The 22962-nt window shown below is 40.5% G+C and overlaps 1 protein-coding gene across 8 annotated transcripts in view; it reads left to right on the top strand.

Annotated features, from left to right (window-relative positions):
* FILIP1 (filamin A interacting protein 1) overlaps positions 1 to 22962 on the top strand; it is a 109547-nt gene that overhangs the window by 45131 nt on the left and 41454 nt on the right. For all 8 annotated transcript variants that reach the window (XM_005506740.4, XM_005506737.4, XM_005506741.4 and 5 more), the window contains 2 exons: positions 18663 to 18836; positions 20959 to 21137. In XM_005506740.4, the coding sequence (XP_005506797.2) occupies positions 18663 to 18836; positions 20959 to 21137 (353 nt within the window). The remainder of the gene's footprint in view (positions 1 to 18662; positions 18837 to 20958; positions 21138 to 22962) is intronic.

The raw sequence follows: 22962 nt of genomic DNA, 5'->3' as shown, positions 1-22962 counted from the left end.
AGTTTTATTTCTTTGAGTAGTACTTGCTATAATATTTTCTTGGTTGTCCTTATTTGCATATTTATTCAGCCCAATAGTAAGTCCTTGATAGCAGACAGTCTGATTTTGTGCTTAACTCACATGCCCCAAATTTCCATCCAGTTTTGAGAATTCTCTTAATTGTTAATAAATCACTGAGCTCTCAGGAATCTTAGCCTTCAGTGAAAATGTGATTTCAAAATAAAGAGTTGAAAGATGGTATTTCAAAAATTCAGTATGAATACTTGTGACTTTTCAAAACTTATCCCCTTTTGTGGCAGGACTGCTTGCTGCTTGCCAAATTTATGCATTCTTTTATTTGCACTTTAGTGGTACTTTTCACTGAATCCATGAATAAGAAGAATAAAACTGCCCAATCTGTGTGAAAACATTTTACGTCTCAATCCCTTTTTTCTTGTTTAAAATAATTATTTAGTATTTCATAGTAGGCTTTACTTTTTCACTGAAACCTACATTCATAATATTTTTACTTCATTTTGCACTTGTTACCATATTATCTGATTAAAAGAAGCAATTGTTTTGGAAGTGATCGATTAATTTCTTTGTTATATGATTTGCCTGAGTTGCACCATTACCACAATGCTGAGGTTTCATCTAATCAAGTATCACTCTTCCCATGCATAATTCACCTTCAGTTTGTCAGAAAGTACTTCCAAGTTCAAGTGCGTTCGAAGTAAGTAATTTTTATAACAAAGACAAAGAACAGTTATTTTGCAGTGAAAAACTGGGGAAATAAGCAAGAAAATATGTTGAATGCAATTTTGCAAAGGAAATAAACTTTTATAATTACAGAACACTATCCATATTTATAGTGTTTCATTTTACTTTATTTAAAAAAAAATGTATATGTCATTTCCTAAACGATGGAGCTAGCATGCAGTTTCAGTGGTGAATAGAGCCAAACCTCATTAGAAATGTATCATGCTCAAGTTATTTAGAAGTATTTACCCTGAAGTCACCTTTGTGGTCTGGAAAGGGGAGACAAAGAAAGTCACTAATGTTTCCTGGGTAGCAATAAAAGTGGTCTTTATTCTTATCTCTGTTCAATACATGGAAATCTGGCTCTTCACCATACTCTTACTTTGTAGGGGAGTCACACAACCTTTAAAGGACTGCCCACATTCTCATTATCACTCTGCGGATGGTAGGGATAGTTGTCATCTGCACTGTAATATGGGCTGAAAATTCTCACCAAGATAATAATCCCATTGCCATGGACAATACTTTTAGGGATATTCTTATGTACAGACACCACAGAGATGTTTAAGCACTGCTAAAGCTTCCCAGCACCACAGGAGGATTGTGAGGACAACTCCACTTGTAGCTGTAGACCGTGTCTGTTCTTCTGCCCCCTGCTACCAGGCAAGGAAGAGAATCATTACTCTTTTAATCCATAGGAGTTTCTAATTTCATTTAAAAAATCCTATTTGAGTTAGTTATTTACCTATTACCTGTGCTGAACCATTACTGAAGTGGGCAAGCTATGGCACATTGGCTTGAGGTGAGAGCTTGGCTTTAACACTTTAAATTAAGAAGAGCCAAGGAAGACTCCAGCCAAAGTAAATAGTCTGGTATTACCTCCTGGCTGTCACAGTGACCTAATGCACTGAGTCATTTCATGGCTTTTCATTTTCATTTTCAGATCTGTTCGGACATCTCCGGTGGTTGGCTGGAGTTTTGTTGGACTGACAAATCAAACTGTGGGTTTATTTTGAAGCCATTTCAATACTGGCAAAGCAAATATTATATAGGAATATGTAAGATGCAAACAGTGAGCTCAGCCACGGGCAGTAATCTGGTCATGCCAGCCATGGGGTTTGCAGGCTAAACGGGTAATGTACACATATGCTTTATGTGCAGAGTTCACTGCTCACATGATTTAACAACACTTGAAACATAGGAGTTCTGGTTGATTACAGGTGGGCCATGAGTCAACAATGTGCCCTTGTGGCCAAGAAGGCCAACAGTGTCCTGGGGTACATTAAGAATAGTGTGACCAGAAGGTCAAGAGAGGTTATCCTCCACCTCTTGTCTGCCCTGGTGAGGCCATATCTGGAGTATTTTGTCCGGTTCTGGGATCCCCACTTTAATGATAAGGAATTACTGGAGGGAGTCCGGCAGCAGGCTACAAAGATGATTAGGCACCTAGAGCACCTTTGTTATGAGGACAGACTGAGAGAGCTGGGTCTGTTCAGCCTGGAGAAGGCTGAGAGGGGATCTCATCAATTTTTATAAATATCTCAAGACTGGGTGTCAAGAGGATGGGACCAGACTCCTTTTAGTGGTACCAAATGATAGGATGAGGGGCAATGGGCACAGACTGAAGCACAGGAGGTTCCATCTGAATATGAGGAAAAACTTCTTTAATTTGAGGCTGGCAGAACACTGGAACAGGCTGCCCAGATCGGCTGTGGAGTTTCCTTCTCTGGAGACATTCAAAACCCACCTGAACACATTCCTGTGCAATCTGCTCTGGGTGAACCTGCTTTAGCAGATGGGTTGGACTAGATGATCTCCAGATGTCCCTTCCAACCCCAACCATTCTGTGATTCTGTGACCCATGCCACGTTGCTTTTGGTATCAATTTTGAGTCCTTACTTTGGGACTTGACCTTCTAGTTCTTCATTTTGGAGGTGAATGTGCCAGTAAACCATGGAGACATGCCATAGCAGTGATTTTCTGTCTTCTTACATATATATAAAAATATAACTTTTTTCTTTTTAATTTTAATGACCTCAGGTAGCTTGCGTGTGCTTTTGCTTCTAGGGCCAAGTTGGGCTCAGCTCTGCCTGTAGTCAGATTTTCTGGCTGGGCCCTGCACACTTACTGAACACAGAGAAGGAAAGGTTTCAATAAACAGCTGAGGTTACTGTAGCCTAGATCTTGTTTTGTCAGAAACGAAAAGGGCAGAAAAAGCATACAGAAGCTGCAGCGATGAAAATGTATCTCAATATATATGGCAGGAGACCTCTTAAGTACAACCTCCCTGGAGGAAAGTAGGACACAAACGAACTGATGACAGGAAATAATTTCAAAGGCCTTAAAGTTCAGTGGAGTGTCTTTTCTCTTGTGAAATCTCACTGCTCATATAAAAATTTATAATTTTTAAATACTGCAAAACTAATTTGAAAGGAAAACTACCAACAACAGTAGAATAAATTGGACCATGAAGGCACCGTATTAATTTCCCTGGTAGTTACAGTCTAACCAACATTTGAATAATATTAACTACAGAGCAACACAGGCAGTGTACATCTTTACAATGAAGATACAATCCTATCTGTGGTTCACAGATTTTTGTTCAACAGCCTATGTATTTGTCCTGGCAGGAATATATTCCCTGTACACTTTCTGTGCACCAGTCATTAATCTTTCGCAATACCAACACTGATTTTCAACATTTCTGGATTAAGGACCTAAAGTAGATGAGAAGCAGTGTTCATACATGTTTACCATCTATTGGGTGTTTAGAAAAAAACCCCACAATAATAAAAGTTCCTTTACAAAGACAGCACCCCACTACAAATTATTGGTGTTTTTAAGAAGAATAATTTTTTATCCAGATTCTGTGCCTGTTGCCAGATGACAATTTAAGCTTGGGCGACAGTTTCCTGTATTTCATGCAAATTCAAATAGGAGCAACCTTTCGACTCAGGGCCTTTATTATAGCCCATGTTTTACCATGTTTCTGCAGCACTGAGATGGTATTCATTCCCTGTAGCTCAGCCACCCGCTTCTGTTGATGTCCTTCACATGCTTTAGGGCCAAGAGAAATGTTTCCTGAGAGCCTGGTGCTGTGGAGGGGCCAAGCTTTGGTCTTCAGAGCCAGCAAGTGGTGTGGGATGTAAATTAAGCATGTATTAAGGTATCAGCTGCACATTTCTTCTGCTGCAGACCTGAAGATGTGGATGGGAAATATGTGAAACATGGTGTCGTAGAGAACAGTATGTATAAAATACAAGTGAGATGTAGATTAATCACAAGCCACAATTCCCGAGAAGTCTTCAGACTTCCAAATGGTCTAATATAACAATGGATTTGGATGGACTTTTGAAGGGAAACACTGTGTAGCAGTTAGTCAGAAGTGAACTTATTTGCATAGCATCCCTCCTTCAAGGGGAGAGACCAAATGACTTTGCTGTCAAAGAAGCCCTTTCCTTTAATTCGTATTTGCTGAAGACTGCATTTAATGGTTGAGTATTCACACAAGGTGTCAGAGAGAGAGATCCTGAGGAGGGATGTTTCCTCTTGCCTGGGGAGCAGCAGCCAATGCACCCCATGGCAAGGGGTGCTCCCCCTGTATCTCCAGTCCTGACTTGAGGCCAACACTTCTTGTCATGTCCAGCTTGATTTGGTCTCTCTGAGGAGGTTGCTAGTGAAACCTTCATTCCAGGATTAAGACTGCCAGCCTGGGGCTAGCAGGTTAATTGCGTTTGTGCTTCTGATTAGCAAACTGGTGGTTTCATCAGCTGCAGAGGGGTTGTTGTAGGGCAGGTTTGGGGGACTGCTTGCTGATGGCTGAAATAGGGTTATGGGGGAAAGGAGCTCACTCATCCAACAGAGCCAGGAGGAACTCATCTTCAGGTGGGCTGCAAGACTTTCTTCTTAACCTGGGTATTTCAGGGAAGGTTTAGCAGAGGTGGGTGAGGGCTGTGGGTTTTGTTGTCTCTGGTAAGGTCTTTATGAAACACTTAGATACCAGTGACCGTACATCCTGCCACAAGGGAAATCCTCTTTCTTAACAAACTCAAATAGCAAGTACCCACATGGGTACAGGTGATCTACTACCTCCTGCATTCTAACATTTTTAAAGGTATTTTGGTATTTTACCATCTATCTTTCTATCAGAAATCTAGGTTTTGTAAATGTAAAGAGGGACAGGAAAATTGTTTACTATTTCCATTTTTCTACTTTCTTCTCTTTTGTATAGCTACATATTTTACTAATACATTCTGTTTTATAATCAGTCTGTTCTGTACTCTTTCCCAAGTTCAATCTTTCCCTCTTTCTTTAGCTTTCCTTTTCTTTGCCTTTTTTTCTTTAGCTGTGATTTTTTTTTTCCCTATTCTACCTTTTTGTCACTTCCTCATCCTGATACTGCAGATGCATTGACTGACCCATTTTCCTAAGAATCCTGGATATAAAACTTTAGAAGATCTGCTGTAAATCAAGTCCCAGCAGTTAATCCTCTAGGCAAAGCCTGTATTTAACCTTTGTCATTAATTTATCAAGCTGTGTTTTTAGACTAGGTGGGTTGTTCACCTCAACTGCTCCTATTGGAAAATAGTTCCAGAGCCAAAAATCTTTAATGTTTAGCAAATTTATTTCTTTCAATTTCTAGTGCAATTGTAATTATATCTAGTGAAACTAGATCATACTTCAAAAAGCTTACCTCTCTCCCTACTGTTTAATGACTGATGTGTTTGTAGACTGCAGTCTCTCACCCTCTGAGCCTTTGTTTCGCTCTGCTATCCATGCCATGTCCTTTTAGTTTCCTCTAGCAAAACAGATTTTCCAAATCTTCCATCACCCCTTGATCAGAACCAATTACACCCTGGCTTCATCTTTCTTTACATCTGTAGCTGGAACTGTGCACAGTGCAGTAGGAAAGAGCTCTCTGATGCCTTGTACATTGAGTTTAATATTTCCCTTTCTCTGCTGACATGACTTTACTGGACCTTCCCATCACTTGAGTCTGATTGTTACAGGCCAAAGAGTTTGACTCTGTATCTGTATTTGTGATGTTTTTCTCTCTATCTCTTCTTCATCTTTCTGAAATGTGTAAACTTTCATGTAATGCCTTGAACTACTTTTGTTTTGAACTGGACTTCCCTGAGATATCAAAACAACATTGTGATAGCCACCTCAGTATTGCTTAGTTAAAAACACCATACTAACTCCTATATTTTTTCTTCAGTGCCTTTCTTGATACTCTTCCATTAATATTATTAAATATTGAGCTGCCTGAAAGATTAAGTGAGGAATATGGGGTGCATAGGTAGGTGGAAACCAGATGTGTTTCTTTTGGGTAATATTAAAGTCAGAAGATAAAGCAGGAACAAGATGCCTTGGCACTGGAGGAAAGAGTCCGTAACAGAATGAATAGGACTTTTCAAATGGTCATTAGCAGTATTGCACATTTTGAGAAGCAGAAGAGGAGCCAGAGTGGAAAAAACAGGTAAAGACAGAGAAAAGTGCATGTAGAGTAGCTTTGCATAAGGGTTTATAACTTCAAAGTCTTGTTAATTGAATTGAAATAGTTTAGGATTTTCTGCACATATACAGATGAAATTCAAATCATACAAGAGAAAAACCTTGGCATGTACAGAGCTACAGGGAAAAAGAGAAGATAGGGTTAATGTGAGGAGGTGACTTAAGGAGAAAGGAATGAGAAGAAAGAGGTTGGGCAAGAGAAGAAAAGGAATGTAAGGAAGGGGGGAATAAAACAGTGATAAATGTAGCCAAGCTAGAGATATGGAAAGGGAACACATAAAAGGCCAGAAAATGAAGAGAAAGATGGTACCCACACTGTAGCAAAATTAAAGCCTAAAAAAAAAATCCCTAAAAAAGTCTGACATATGAATAGCAGTACAATGAGTTAAAAAATGATCTCTCTCTGACTGACTCCTTGTTTGTTTGTTTATTTGTGTTTTCCTGGTGAAGTAGTCTTTTGCAGGACAAAAAAAATAAGATAGACTTGCGACCACAAATGCTCTCTTCTATTTTCATTGAATAACTTATACCCAAAAATGAATTTTGTCCAGAATATTATGTTTTTTTCTGTAGTTTGCACTCATTGCTGTGCAAAGTGCAGGAGGTACCATGGGAGGTAAGTAGGGCTTGTCTAGTGAATCCCAGAAACATTAATTTTAAAACAGAACTCTGCTGTTTTATGAGAGAAAAAAAAGAAGAAGAAGAAGAAAAAAAATATAAGACAGTATACCAAAATACAGAGTGTTTCAAAAAGATTGACCCCAATTTGAAATCACTATTTCTTTGAAACTGGGGCCATCTCTTTTAAACAACACGTATAGTCAAATTGTGCTACTCAGGCCATTTCCTGCTCCCTCTGAAATTAAGGACAGAGGTACTATCAACCCTAGTGATGATCACCGTCTCTTTGGTAATAAGATTACTTTAGAATTATATGTTTTTAAAGTAATTATCCTCAATAAAATGTTGTTGTCACTAGACAGCTGTAGGCAGAAAACCTCTTTCACAAAGGCATTTTAACATCCTTACCTGTTAATGCCTGAGCTGTATTAACAGAGCTACATCTATCATGTTATTTAGGCTTGGAAGGTCAGAACAGAGAAGAAGAATAATTGGCTGATCCATTGAACCTCTCATCTAGAGTGGAGGGAAGAGTATGAGCAGTTTGGTGTTTTTCAAAAATGCTTGGTCTTCTGTTCAAAACAAAGCAGTAAATGCTGTCCTCGATCACCTTTTAAGTTTTGGTTTTGTTCCCACTGGGATCAGTGTCTTTAGCTGATCCTCCTTTGTAATCTTTTAAAAATAATTTTAATCATCTGATGTCATTTGACTCCTTTTTTTCTTTCATGTACTTAATAGAAATTGTATACTCAGTGCAACAGTAATGAGAAAGCTTGTATCTTTTCTCATTTTCTTGAGAAAAGGCTCACTCCGTGGGAGAGGACATGATCAATCCTTTTGCAATAAGTGCTAGATGCAGGGACTCTCTGGCTTTGAAATATCTGGGATTCTTGGGAAAGCTTGCAATGAGCATATGTCTTGTGTGTCATAAGGCTGTCCAGTACTCTGAGTCACCAGTTGTTAATTTAACATTGCAGTTGTAGCTGAGTCTGTTTTTATTAACTTTGCTGTCCCAGTTGTGTATTCATTAGATTTGTGTCTCCTGTTCTCCAGCTGAGGATCAGATAAGCTCTTGAGAGAAAAATGGATTATTTTCCATCCAAAATGAGCTTTAACAAAAGTAAATATAAGTCTTTACATAATAATTGTGAGAACATGGCTATTTGAGAAAGTGTCCTGTTTCTAGGGTTAAAGGCTCCACCTATTGGTTGACTAAAATGAGAGAAATGTAACATTTTCACGTAGAAAACTGCTGGCCTCGCTGAGCATCCTGTGTCTTGCCACATCTTTAAAAAATTGCTGGCGTCAGTGTAGAATTTTGCATGATGTCTAAAATAAAAAGAGCCCAGTGACTTACTTCTAAGGGCTGTGCACATGCAGCACCCAAAGTGATGCACTGCTGAGCCACTACGAAGGAAACTCTTTTCCTAGAACAGGAATGGTTTGGATTTTGCAAGTGGAGCCTTTGTTATCCTGGAGATTATTGTTTATTTTCACCAAAAAATCAGTATCAGTTCTTCCATGTGAGCAAAATGAGTGGAACTGACAAACCCAAATACAGTTTCATGATAATTTCCAGGCATTTGTCACCTTCAAGTTTAAACAAATCAGAAAAAGAAGTATTGATCTGGTCAGCTTCATAATGAAAACCCATTTCCCCAGTTCCGGCTCAGGCAGTCTCAGCAGTTCAGGCAAAATGGCATTTTGAAGGGCTTCAGAGTCATTCCTGGGAATGCAATGAGAGGATGCAGAGGGGAGAGAATGTCCAAGTGGGGTTTGGGGAAGGTGGGGGGAAGGACAGACATTGGGGTGGATCAGGGAGATTTTGAAGACAGAAGGAGGCTGTGAGGGCATCATGGGCATGTCCAGGAGCTCTTGCTCTGTGCCTTTCATTGCCCACCCTCTCTAAGTTACTTTACTCTAAGAGTTTGTGCCACTTCCCCCGTTTCCTCTGACAACTCCTTTGTTCAAATAATTGGCTATGCTGATGAGTGCTTGCTGTCATGCAGTCCTGCTGTTCTTGCCCATTCATCAGATGTCAGAAACTCGAATGCACATCCATGTAGCACAGAGTGCTGAAAAACAGCTTGTTGGATTCAACAAAGTGCTTGGACAAGTTAAAGTTGTGTATACGGTTTGTTACGCATGTATACACACTCAGGTCTGTTGGTATCCTGCTCTGAGTTATGCTGGCATCTCCTCAGAGAAGGCAGAAGGATTTCCTCTGAGCTTCATCTTCCTGATTGCTACAGCCCCAATGGCACCAGTTTGTCTCTCTCCGTCCCACTCCACACATGCTCATCCCTGACAGAAAACAGATAGGTCACTGTAGAAAAAAATACCTAGGCAGGTTTGTTCCTCTTGGAGAGGGGCTACTTACAGCAGCAGCTTCAAGTGCCTCCCTGAAGTTCAGGTCAGAACACTTAATTTCAAGTGCTTCAGTTCCTTATACAGGCAATGAAGTATTTTTGAAGAGCAGTTTTGAAAGCCTGAGTTACATTTCTAATGAAGATACTTTTTAGCTTCCAATGGATTTCAACAAATTTGATTATAGAACTACATAAACACGGAAGAAATAATATAGTTAATGGGGGAAAATAAATAGGAGAACAGCTATATTGATGTCAGAGTAACATATTTTTTTAGTATTCATAATGTTAGTACATAGATCTTATATATACTTATGAATTAAATCTCACCACCTTCCTGGGAAGCATTGTTTCCTTTATGGAATGGAAACTGGAGCACAGTGATATTAATTTTGTGTGTGAAGCATGAGAAAGAGGTCCATGAACAGAACATGGATCTCTTGAGTCTTGGTCCAGACTGTTTAACGTAAGATTAAAGGCAGATGACAACACAAGAAAGATGAAAATGAATTATTTTTCTGTTATTACCCTTTCATTACTCATGTTTTTTTCTTCCTAAAGAGGTGCTAACTGATCACAAAATAAACTGTGGTTACAAAAGGAACACAGCAACTTACTACACGACTCCAGCAGTATAGGAACACCTAAATGTGTGGGAAATGTGCTGCAATTTTAATGACTTCCTACATTACTATAGTAGCTTGAGACTGGCCATTCACCTGAGACATGGAAAGCTGCAGATAATTTTCTTAGCATGCATAAACCAGAAGAGGGACTTATTCATTTGGGTTTTCATATCTGGAGTACCTGAACCAAGGAAATCTCCGCTGCCTTTGCAAGCATTGTGGTGACTAGCACTGCTCAGAGGAAAGACCTAAAGCTGCTTTGTCCATGACCTCATTTGCTAGGATGCACACTGCATCACGTAGCCACAAACTAGCCCTTAACTGCAAACACAATTATTCGTGTACTGTTGTTCATGATTCTTCCTGCTCAGGTGTCCAAAAAGGTGTTTTAATAGGTGTTCCTTCCTCTCCCTACTGGCTAGTTAAATCAATTAGTGGTCTCTGATTGCTGCCAGGCTCCAGATCATGTGCAAAATGTTATTGTGTCATTAACGTTGGCTGGGATGTAAACTACATGACTGGATATGGCAAACCCAAAACACCAGCTTTAGCCATTGGGATGCATTGCTGAAGCACGCAGAGCATATCCCTGTAGGAACGAGATAAGGACTCAGCAAAACAAGTCGATTCAATGTGAATCACGCTAAGCCATTTATTACAGAAACAAGTCTCCTTATATACATAACTATATTCTAATCACGCGTCCATGCTCCAAGCATGGATTCGCTAAATGAGTATCGTGGGCTGTCCATGCGCTGGAGTCTCACTGATGATACGTCCAATGATTCATGCCATGCCAGGACCCCAGTGATTGAGGAACGCCCCTCTCTCTCACAGCAGATTCTGATCTCAGCTTGTCTAAGAGGCCTTGAGATTCCTTTGAGCCTGACTAATTCAGCAACAAATCTTTATCTATCAAAACCCCTCCACATATCCCAACACGCAGATTCGTGCACAGAACTGACAGTGACCCCTCGCATTGGCTGCTCTGTGCTGACTGAATCATGACACTGTAATTCTATATGCTGCAGCAACTGCCCCACAGTATGATAATATTGAGCAAAGCACTCTTGCAGTGTGAAAAGACAAGACAGGGTATCCCAGACCCTAATAATTCTGAAAACATCAAGCAGTGTGGAGTTAATACTTTTCGGGGCCTTGCCATGGGAATTTTCTGGCTGTGGCCCAGACTGCAGATAATTAATTATGTCAGTGAAAACTCTGGTGGCCTGTTTTCTTCACAAAAAAGTGACATCATCCATGGAGCTCTCTGGCAATAAAGCAGAACAAAGCTATGTGGGCAGGAAATAACAGACAGATGTCTTCTAGTACTCATTTGATCTGTTTCAAAGCTTGCTGTAAGAAATAATACATTGCTCAGTGCTGCTTCTCCTCAGCTCTGCAATCTTTAGTGTGGACTTTTTTAAACATAAGCAGCCAAATTAATCTCTGATGTAATTCTTCTGGAGCCACTTCAGAGGGTTTGTGTGGTGGATGAGCTGATCTATCATGTGCGTCTCCTCCAGTATTGATTTTAGAAGGACTTTCTGTACTATCACTGTAAGATAACACAACAAAAAGAAATACACTGTATAGCTCCAAAAGCTTCATACAAGGCCAGAAAGTTCTGCACGGTGTGAAGACAAGGCAATTCTGTTTCATATCCCCAGATTCATGAGGGATCACTTGCGTTTCCAGATATCTTTCACTAAAGTTTTGTACAAAAAACACCAATTGTCACTTTTCATCTCTGAAGACACCTCTTTACATCCAGAGTAAATCATGTACACAGACCCGAGTCCAGAAATGTTAAATGAAATTCATGTGAGTGAACTCTACAGTTTCAAGTGTTAGGGAATTAAGCTAAATGAAAGGCAAGAAAATAATTTTGCTGTACATAGAGTCTTCCTTGCAAGAAAAACTATGTGTACCTGTCATTAGCCAGCATTTTGCATGGCTAGAATCAGTGAGTGATATAAATAAGGCTAGTTCAGATATCTGGTATAGGAGAGGAAAATACTTTTTGCATTTTTAGCAAAAAGGAGCTTTGCACATTGCGAGATGCATCAGAACATCTGATTTCCCAGCATTGAAGCATGTTTTGTACACTATGTATATCTGACCTGGAAGATAAATTGCTATCCAGTCCTTGTAGCAGTATGTAGGGATAGTTTGTGGAAGCCGGCCTTTAGAAGAACTGTTATTCCGGTAGATGGGGGTAGTTTTTATTACTTTCTCTGTTCACATTCATAGTATCATGACACAAAATTGAGAAAGTGCATTTTCCTTTTGATTATTTGAATTTCCTCCTAAGGTAAGAAGGGAAGTTACTGAGTTTGAACAGGGATTAGTGGATTAGTGTTAAGAAAGTTGTGCAGATACAGGTTTTTGAATATACCTGCCTGAAAACATTTTCTTCATTAAATTAAGTGAATGCACAGTATTCACTTTCTAAGGTCTCTAATAGGAGTTTTTGGAAATAATGATATTCCTGCCCTGGGAGTGACATGGTGCAAGCTTGTTGTGGATAGTGCAGAAAGCAGTGTGACAACATTCTCCTGATCTCCCTTAGAAAGATGCCTTGACTATGCTGTTTGTCAGCTCTACGTGAAACATTTGTAAAGTCTACTGGAATTTAGGAAATCAGCCACTGGTAAGACCACAACATTACATGGAGAACCTGTGACCTTATCTAGTTTCTGATGCAGTACAGAGCAGCTGTTGCACTATAAATAACTTGAACTGTGTGCAATGCAAGTAAGCACACCACAAGTAGGAGTAAAGGTTCCTGCCTGTGGTTTGATAGTTATTTCTTGTCATTAATCTCTGGGAAGAAAAATATGACTTCATCAACACTAAACCTCTGTTACTTAGTGCTTTCACTTGTGCACGCATAAAAACGTGTCATGATAACTAGAAAAGAAATAGTCAAAAGCTGGAAATATCACATCTTCCAAATATCACATAAGTGTATTCCCTATAAATACTACTCCCGGTTCTGAATTTTCAAAATTTCTTTCAATTAATTGAGATGGTTGCCATCATGTTATTGAAATATTTAGATTGCTCTCAAGTATTTAGATGTATTTTAGATCCAAACACGGAGCTATGAAGGAAATAGTTACTGGTAACTGATTTTGAGAGATGCATGCTGTGAATTTGCAGGAAGACTACTTACAAACAAAATTCAAGAGAAGACTTTAGGAGACGTACAGGCAAAGAATCTTGAGTTGGATTTCAGTCTCAGCTGACAGTGATTACTTTGACTCCATTCAGCCCATCTTGAATACAACCAAAATTTTTTTTCTCATTTACTAGATGCCTTACATGAAACAAGTTCGATTAGCTCAGTCCCATTTCCGAGGTGACAAATGGGCTGTAGCAAAAATTCCTTGTTTAGTGGGTGCTGAGTTTTGTTAGCAGTCTCATGGGAGAGGCCAAAGACTGTGGGAATGGGGAGAGAGGGCTGTGGTAAATTGCAGGGCAGGGCACGAGGAGGAAGCACGTCCGAACGCTGGGCTTGTGTAACAGTCTTTCCATTGACCAAGAATTTGGTTGCTAGGCTGCCAGTCCCCTTTTACAAGCAGCAGAGTCATGCTATTGTTTCCTAAATGTTTTCAATTTTATGCAGGGACCTCTTTACATCCTTCCTATATCATTTAAATATTTTACTAGGCACGTAGTAAAGCGAGGTTTGGAAGTCGGACCTCTGCTCAAGCCAGTGAGAAAAAGAAAACCCTTCTCTTTTATTCTGCCAAAAAATTAGTATTTTAGGGTAGCCCTGCAAACAGTGGCCTCACGTCAGCCTTCCAGCTGGGCAGCTGAGGGGATGGAAGCATTGTCTTGAGGAATTCGTATTCCCCAGGTAGAAATGCAGACCCCACATTTTAAGTAAAGGCACTAATTGTTGGGTAGTAGAAAGGAAGGAAAGGAGAGCAGGCAAAGCTGTGCAGGACAGCAGTGCTCCACAGCACTTCAGCCCCTCCATGGATGAGGTCATCAGCCTTTAGATTTTGGCATTTCCAGTAAGCACAAAACAAGACTTAGATACAGTTCAACTTTGTAGTTCCTCTATCAGGAGGGACAGCTGAAGGAGTTAACTGAGTACTGTGTCCAGTTCTGGTCCTCACAAACCAGCAAAGACACAGACAGGCTGGGGAAGGTCCAAAGGAAGGCCACAACAATGATTAAAGGGCTGGAGAACTTGCCCTATCAAGAAAGACTGAAGGAATTAGGTCTTTTCTCCCTCAAGAAGGCTTATGCAGACCTCATCCTAGTATACCAGTACTTAAAGGGCAGCTACAGAGAAGAGGGAGGCCCTCTCTTCACAAGGAGCCATACAGAGAAGACAAAGGACAACAGATACAAATTGTACCAGGAGAGGTTTCATCTTAACATAAGAAATAATTTTTTTACAGTGGCAACAAATAATCACTGGAACAACCACCCCATGGATGTGGTAGCATCTCATCGCTGGAAGTTTTCAAGGACAGGGTGCTAGATGATCTCATCTGGACTTCCTTTCCCATGAAAGGTTGGACCTTTTGAGCTCCCTTCCAACCTGGGCTGTTCTATGGTTCTACAGTTCTGTGAGTCTGATAGGCAGGGAGTCTCTAAGAAGGCTTTGCTCCTGGAGAAAATGAGTGTAGAAAAACAGCACTCAAGATATTGAGCCTTCTGTGTTTCTTGCCATGAGAATATTTCTTAGAGGTAAAACTGACCTTTTCATTAATCTGTCCTCATTGCTTCTACTTTTACAGAATCAGGTGCTTGGGGGGACTTTATTAACAGAAAAGTCTGTTTGTTTTCAAGAAGCCACAATATGAACAATACAGACTGAAAGTTAGCTTGTTATTTTCTGTAAGACAATTTAAGTAAAGAAAAAAACCAAAGTAGATGTATGTGTTTTCTGAATTCTATATCTTGACTTTAAAGAGCTTCTCTGACTAATCACAGTCTTCTGGACTTACGCAAATAAGTTTCATTATGTTACAAGCTGTCGCAATGTGGTCTTCTCACGACTGAATATTCTCTCTCAGAGCACCAACAAAACAAAAAGACTTGAGCGATGGCTTTTCTGTGCCAAGCACCACATTTCTTCTACCAAAACAGCCAACAACTTTCCTCTGGGATTTATGTATAAATTCACTTCCAATTTGAAATCTCTTTTCTTGTGTTTCTCTCCTAGGTTATGATTTACACTAAACAGCATTGTGATTGGAGAAAAGGGAGGCTCTTACTGTAGGTATCCATCAGTAGAAACAGCTTGCTAGTATGGTTCCCTATTCTTAGCAAGGACCCCCCACTTTAAGCCTCTTGTACCTTTTTTCCAGGCACATGTGTTGAAGTAGCCCAAGTGTTCCCCCACAGTATTATTCTGACTTGTTATCTGAAAATGGTCTGTATCCTGCAGTTTAATAGTTGTTCATTATACATTGAAAGAAAACATCTCCATGTGAGTTCTCTTCTAGTTGTTTCAGTGGAAAATTAGTCATCTGGAGGAAACATGAAATCACAAGTCATACAGGCCTGTTGTTTCAGCCCCTTCCCTCGACATTTATCATAAGGAGTTTCAGAGAGACTGACTGGATTTGAAATTCTCGGGGCTGATGGGAGGTTAGGATGTCTCCTGGGCCCCTCTCTGACCTAGACTAGCTACACTATGCTGGAGATTACTGCTGACCAAATGAAAAAGCAAATTTCTTTCCAGTTTATTATTAGCATGAGGCCCATTTTTTGGTCCAATGCTTCCTAGCAACCTGAGTGTCTGTTTGTTAGTTTGCTTTTCACAAACTGTTATCATAAATCCATGGAAACAGAGTACTTGGTGAATTAGCCGATACCCTTGAAAAGATAACGATAGGAGCAGTGGCCAAGCCCAGAAAAGGCAGAAGGCATCTTGCCATGCTAATGTGATCCAGATCCTGAGCGCCTGCAGAGCGTGGGGTGCCCAAGAAGGGGGATGCAAGTGAGGGGGATGCCTGCACCCCAGGGATGGTGCCACCAAGCCTGGTACCCTCCCTGTGGGCTACAGTGAGGGGTTTTCAGGGCTGACATCCCTGCCCTGTCCCTTGGAGATAAGCATGTCACTGCTTCCTTTTAAAGACAAAGCCATGAATAAGGGTTTCTTTCAAAGCTCTGAATTGAGCCTGGGCACCTTCTCGTTTCCTGCCTGGGGTGCTGGTTCATCCATTCAGCATCACCCACTCCTCTGGCTCAGCTCCCTCTGGCTCTTGGAGGACTCAAACCTTCAGCTTCCAGAAATCCTTCTTAGCTGGCAAATTATAAGCTGTTTCAGGGACTCTCATTTCCTCCTGCTAAAGTTGCTCCAATATTAATCACCAATGATTAAACACTAACAAGGCTGGAAAGAAAGTATGCACAGCAAGACACAATAGGACTGGGTGTCTCCATCAGTTGTTACTGTGTTGAATACCTGTTGCAGGGACTGGAGTCCGGCTCTTTGTTCTCCCAAATCATAGCCTGAGCTGTCTCTGTTCTACCTGGCCATATCAATGGGCCCAACTGCTTCAACAGGAGAGAACAAATTCATCCTCCTCCCACTTCCAAATAGCCTAGGGTCCAATGTGTGCCCATCCCTGAGGAATGGGGTGTGTGAGGCCTGAAGATTTCTGTGCTGAGGACCACAACAAATCAAAGTTGCAGCATGCCTGGTTGTGGCACTTGGTGCATAGGGTAGAAGGTGGCTGACCCCTCATCCCACCATTTTTGGTGCTCCCTTTGCACAGTGCTGTGTGTGCCTCCGGCATGTGGCACCTCCTGCAAGGTGCACAGTGGGACACCAAACTCTTTCATTGAGGCAAGACACGGATATGGGCCCCACAGTGTCACTTCCTAAAAGGGCCTAAGACAATACATCTTAAAATTTTATTTATAAATACTCCCAAATTCCTGTGTTGTTCTGTTAGACTTTTTAAGGGCTTTTTCTTCAGTTATAGAAGCATTAGCCTCATACTCATGAAGACACTAAGATATAACTGTTACTTCTACAGGGATATATAAAATGATATATTCTCAAACCTGTTTAAAACTTTCCTAAAATAACATTTTTTCCTGCATGGAGGGTGGGGTATTCCCAGGATGTGATGTACTGAGGTGTACAGGTTCTCTTGGCACTTTTGGGACTAACTCACACGGTTCACTTGTAGTTTTGATGTCTATGAGTGATGCACCTTTCCCACGCTTGTGCTGAAAAAAACATTAATCCTATTACAGTCTGTATTTTGTATCTTGCAGACATGCAGAAAGCTTTTACTTAAGATTTCATAATGTTGTACAGAGTAAGCCCCTACAGCTAGGTGTTTATAAGTGGGCTAGGTCTCGGATGAGAGGCATGATCTTTGCTTCAAAGTGGTTTGGTTTGGTTTGGTTTGGTTTGGGGGTTTTTGTGTTTGTTTGTTTGATTGTTTTGTTCATTGTTGTTTGGGTTTTTGTTTTATTTTTATGTCAGTCTACATATATATTAAAGAAAAAAAAGGATCTTTGCCATTTCCTGAAATTATTTCCTTGCTCATTTAAAAAGCAGGTCGTTTTGTAGAGCTGCAATACCACTGAGGTACTGGGTAAAGACTTAAGATTTGTTACAGAGATATTACGGAGTGCCATTATGAACACTGTGGAAGAGCATGAAGTGTTGGTCAGTTCATAAATCCTAAACAGTCATTGCTTACATAGTGGCAGGATTTGTAAGAGATTTTTCCTAAAACATCTGAACCTTTTACTTCACCCTTAATTTGCTTCCCAAGCCCACATGAGTTGAGCATCAGAAGGGCAGGAGAGAAAAGAATTGGTACCCGTACCCTTCTGCCTACTATCCCTTTGGGCTTGTGGGAGAGATGCTCTCCAGGGAAATGTATGAGATCCCTTGTGCCCACCAAAAATTGTACCTTTTACAGCCCTCCCCTGGAGCATGCCCTATAAACCTTCCTTGAAGGACAATCAAAGTTCCCTGTCCCCATTTTACAGACGGGTTAACAGATGTTGGCAAGTATCATCAGAAACAGTGCTCAGGATTGTTTGTGGGCAGAATAGCCCTAAAATGCCCCTTATGCACAGCCAGGTGACCTTGTAGAACAGTCTCATCATGCTCAGGTGCCTGCTAGTGCTGCCTGGCGCTGGGGGCTCCCGCGCAGGGTGGGCAGCAGGACCTGGGCCCTGTGCCACAGGTGCAGCGCTGCTCCTGGGTGCGTCCCGAGCTCCAGTGTCCACAGCCCTCCTCCTTCGGGTCTGCCACCGGTCATGCCAGTTGGCTGGGATATGCAGCACTTACAGGGTTTTATTTCGGCAAACAAAAGTTAGAAAACTTTAAGAGTTAATTGAGGGGAACATTGTCACAAAGTCAGGTAGGGAATGATGAGGAAATACTTGATTCAAGACTGTCTGAGAAATATTAATTCAGCCCATTTGTGCTTCTTGTTCTACTCTTCTCCTTACCCCAGTCAGGGAACCGCATGGGCAGTGCATAAGATGAAGGATATGAAGAGTAATGATGTTCCCTGGTTATAGTTGCAACCCAGATAAAAATTCATAGCATTCAAATGTAATGACAGGCAGGAATATATTAATTAATGCCTACAAGGATGACATTTGGATTACACAGATCATGTTTACTTTGATATCTCCCAAAGTTTTTATATTTGTGTTGAAAGCCCAGCATTCTTTTAATTTATTTTACTTTTGTGTATGCAGTCTCTACATAGGAAATGCCCTCATTTTCCCTGTTTTCCCTGTGGGTTAATAGGTTGGCTTATGGTACTGAATTGCAATGTTACAGGCAAGGGAAGATGTGATCCACATGCTGAAGACAGAGAAAACCAAACCTGAAGTTTTAGAAGCTCATTATGGGTCTGCCGCTCCAGAGAACGTGCTCCGAGTGCTACACAGGGATGCCATCCTTGCCCAGGAAAAGTCTATAGGGGAAGATGTCTATGAGAAACCAATTTCAGAGGTAATAACTTCTTGATTTACATCATTACATCTGTGCAGGGAGAATCCTAAGCAGAAGTGAGACTCCACGTACTTTGCATGTGTGCAAAGCACACAAGCAGATGATACAGCCCTTGTACAAATGACAAGAAACGGAAGAAGAATTTAACACTCTTGTTCACTCAACAACAGAATAAATTGTAAGCAAAGTCACAAAATCACTGGGTTTGAACACAAACAATAAACAGCTTGTATGTTCCTTAGGGTTGGTGCTGTTAAGTGAGGAAAAAGTCCTTGGGTGTTACTTTTCTGTTTTTTAAAATTCCTTTTGATGATAGGCTCCAACCTCTACTGCCCACCGCACTGGTAAGCAATCTTTGATTTTCTTGGCATGGTAGAGTGGTATCATGTGGGTAGTTAGGAAAAGAAGACCTTCAGAGATTGACTTTGGGCATATTTAGAGGACCATAAATCCATAATCATTTTATGTCACTTAAGCTCTCGGACTGCAAAGTCAGTTCAGCCCCTAAAGGAGACTTGTAAAACTTAATTCCTTGCTTTAAAATCTAAGCAATAAATGAATGTAGAATAGACCTGGGAATGTCTGAGGCCAGTGTGAACGCCAAAATAAGCAGCCACTGCTCATGTTTATAGCTTCAGAATAGTCCAGTGCATGGAGAAAGAGCATTCTACAATGTGCAATATAATACACTATAGTACCTGTCCAGATCTTCATAGTTCCTCCTATTAGAACATTATTTTTTTTTTGCTAAGAATTGTGCTTACTATGGGATATTTTTATGCTCTGTACTATAATTGAAGTGTTTTCTGGAATTTTTGGGATGATGGTAAATAAAGAAAGCAATCATTAGCATGTGGGAGCATGCATGAAATACTGTTTAGCAAGCTTACAAGAGCTTAGCAGGGCTTTAGCCTGAAGAAGTTGATCATTTGATGGGTACCTCAGTGTAAAACTTTAGTCACATGCAGGTCTGCAGGAGTTATGTTGGAGCTAAAATAGGATGATGACAAAATTTCATAAGTGCAAAAGATTTACTCCCAAAGGCTGAATCCAACCCAGCTGGTTTAAAAATGCAATGTTTTGCTTTGACTATCATGGCCGAGTTCTGGGGAGCAAATCACTATGGTCCTTGTGCTCTTTTATTTCCCTCAGTTTGCTGAAGCATCCTGTGAAACAGCAACTCCCTGATGCAGCCAGGGCTGAGAAAGATGCAATTCCCACCAAGCAGGGGCTGGGGCTGGGCAGAGCAGCTCTGCCAGCTGCCGTACCAGGGGCAGGCAAGCAGAGAAGTGCCAGGGCTGTGGGCTGCTTTGGTGGGGAGGAGGGTGGAGTTTGTTGTCTACTCTCACGGAACAGTGAAATGGGCAACATGAACGGCTATGGTAGTTTTGGTGTGCCCTGGCAACATTTTAGGCACACTTCCCCGGCCTTGGTGTTTGTTTGAAAAAGAATTGGCAGATTAAATTAATATTTAAAACAAAACAAACAAACAACAGCAAGACAAAAAAAAGGCAAAGTGTTGCTAATAAAGAAAGAGACATTTCTGTCGGAAAACAGGCTGAGGGGAAAACCGTAAGGCTTGTAATGAAATGTATCTGGAAATGTAAAACTGAATCTATGCTGAATCTCATTCTTATCTAAGCAGTCCTACAGGTGTGTTGAAGATGTACAGCCCAAATTTCAGCCTCAAGCTTACACTTTACGCTCCACATGTCTAGTCCCCATATAGGTGTATGAACTCAGGCTCCCAGGGTCTGAGGGCATGTATCCTGCCCTGGCGTTTGCTACAGTTTTTCTCATGTGAAATGAGGAAAGTGTGCCCAGCATCTCACCACAGGAGAAATTCTTAACTGCAACAGTACTATTTGTTACCCTAAAACTATGCAAAGTTCTCTTCTTTGTATATCTGAGAATCATGCAAACATTTATTGCAAACATGCCATCCAAAGAAATCATTACTTTTACAGGACAGTTACTCTTATTTCTAGTCACTGTTTTATGTAAAGCCCAAGACATAAAATTATAGGACTCACATTTACCAAACACAACATTGTTGGTTAATAAATCAGATGAAGTAAGCAGAGACCTTTAAAACAGTCCATTCTCCTTTCCTACAATCCAGCTGGACAGACTTGAAGAAAAGCAGAAAGAGACGTATCGGCGCATGCTGGAACAGCTCCTGTTGGCAGAAAAGTGCCATCGCCGCACGGTTTATGAGCTAGAAAATGAGAAACATAAGCATACAGATTACATGAACAAGAGCGATGACTTTACCAACCTCTTGGAACAGGAGCGGGAGAGGTGAGTGAGTACCTGAGACAGTGGAAAGAGTATCACCAGTGTCCTGGTGCTTGTCGGTTTGGCAGTGACACAGTCTGGTATTTTCTGTTTATATGACACTAAACTCCTGTCAGTTCACTCACATTATTAGTATGTACATTACTGTGCAAGCCTTGAGTTGGAAGAATACCATTAAATGTTCCTCTAGTGTGCACTTGGATTAAGAAGCAGATTTGTGTTGAATTACTCATGCCCATTTTGGGTTCACCTCCTGGGAGGTTTTGATCAGATGTTATTTATGTTGGCTAAGTTTGAGGCAGGCTTGCTCAGCTAAGTGCCACATTTAGTGAAGGACAGGGTTTGTCACAGCAGAAGGACAGGGTAAGGAAAACCACAACACGCATTAGGATACTGGCACACAAGTGGGAGAGACTTTGTCATGCCCTTTACATTTAGGCTTGCAAAGTCACAAACCATTTGCATTATTTTTTATATTTTTGAAGATACATGCCTCAGGCAAGATTTAAGTTCCCCTGGAAGAAAATATTTTCATGTTTTATAAAACTGTTCCTAGCTTGCAATGGACTATCTCATAGGCTCATACACTCCATTTTTTTGGTTCAAGTGTTTGTCCTCCTTGTGGAAGTGTTTTCTGAGTTTCTAAGAAAAGAAAGACCACCTACCTTAGGTGAAGAATGATCACTCGGTAAAGCCTCAGTTTTTCAATATGAAATTTTCATGCTCATACTAAACTTCTTGGAATCAATTCACAAAGGGTTTTTTTTTTGTTGTTTGGTTGGTTTACTTGTTTGTTTGTTTTATAAAAGGTCTGAGAAAAATACTTAAGGCAAATTCAAAGAAGAAATACTTTTGAGGAAACCACAGTCTGATGGCAGACATGTGCAAAAAGCCAGGAGCTAAACTGTTTAGTGTATTTCCTGTGCTCAGTAGAGCGCCAGCTTTGGGTAGGTGGCAGATGAGCTGAAGTGACCACATTTCCTGGTTTAATAGCTGCTGTTTTTCTGTCTCTCTGTTTTCCTGGGTTGATTGGCAAACTTTATAGGACAAAAATGCTTCTGCATCCTAGCAATTTTATTGTCTTAGCAGAAGATAAAAAATGTGTTATATTTCCAAGTAAAGAGCAATTTCATATTTGATTCTAGTAGATGTCATTATTTTTCATTGTGCTGAATATCTGTATATGTGTGGACATGCATACAACTAAAATGTTACAAAAGTAAAAGTGGTATCAAGATACCGTTTACATTTGTCTTTACATTTTATACTCATTTTAATTTGACAATTGTCAATTTATTATTCCAGCTCAACTCATGAAGGCTACTAAATAGCCTAAGATTGTGGCCTGTATTGAACTGACTTCCTTCAATGAACTGATTAGCAAGCTTTCTGTCTCACATTACTACTGCTGAGATATCAAGTCCTATCTCTTTGGGCATTTTCTTGTACTCTTCCTGCTCCTTTGTGTCTTTTAAACTTCAGTTTTTCGATTTCCTACAATTTTTTGAAAAATGGCAATAAAAAAACAAGATAATTTGAATTTGAACTTCTATTGAAAGCAGATCTTTAAGAGCAAGTAAATCTGCTGGCTTTAGTCACCAGTGCCTCCGTACTGGTGGCTGTGGGTGAAGAAGTGCAGTGCTGAAGTGATTTTGATTTATGTTGAATGACACAAAAAACCCGACGTTTGCTATTTATTCCACTTTGTTTGTTTAAGGCACTAATGAGAAAATTTGTTTCAAGTTTAGTAGTGACCAAGCAGAGAGAAAGAACATGGCATGTAGCTAACCATAGAAAACCAAGTATTCACATCCCTCCCTCCTCAAGT

This window comes from Columba livia, chromosome 3, assembly GCF_036013475.1.
Source record: "Columba livia isolate bColLiv1 breed racing homer chromosome 3, bColLiv1.pat.W.v2, whole genome shotgun sequence".
Lineage (NCBI taxonomy): Eukaryota > Metazoa > Chordata > Aves > Columbiformes > Columbidae > Columba > Columba livia.
Note: the sequence above shows the minus strand (reverse complement) of the source record. Positions and strands in the feature narration are given on the sequence as shown.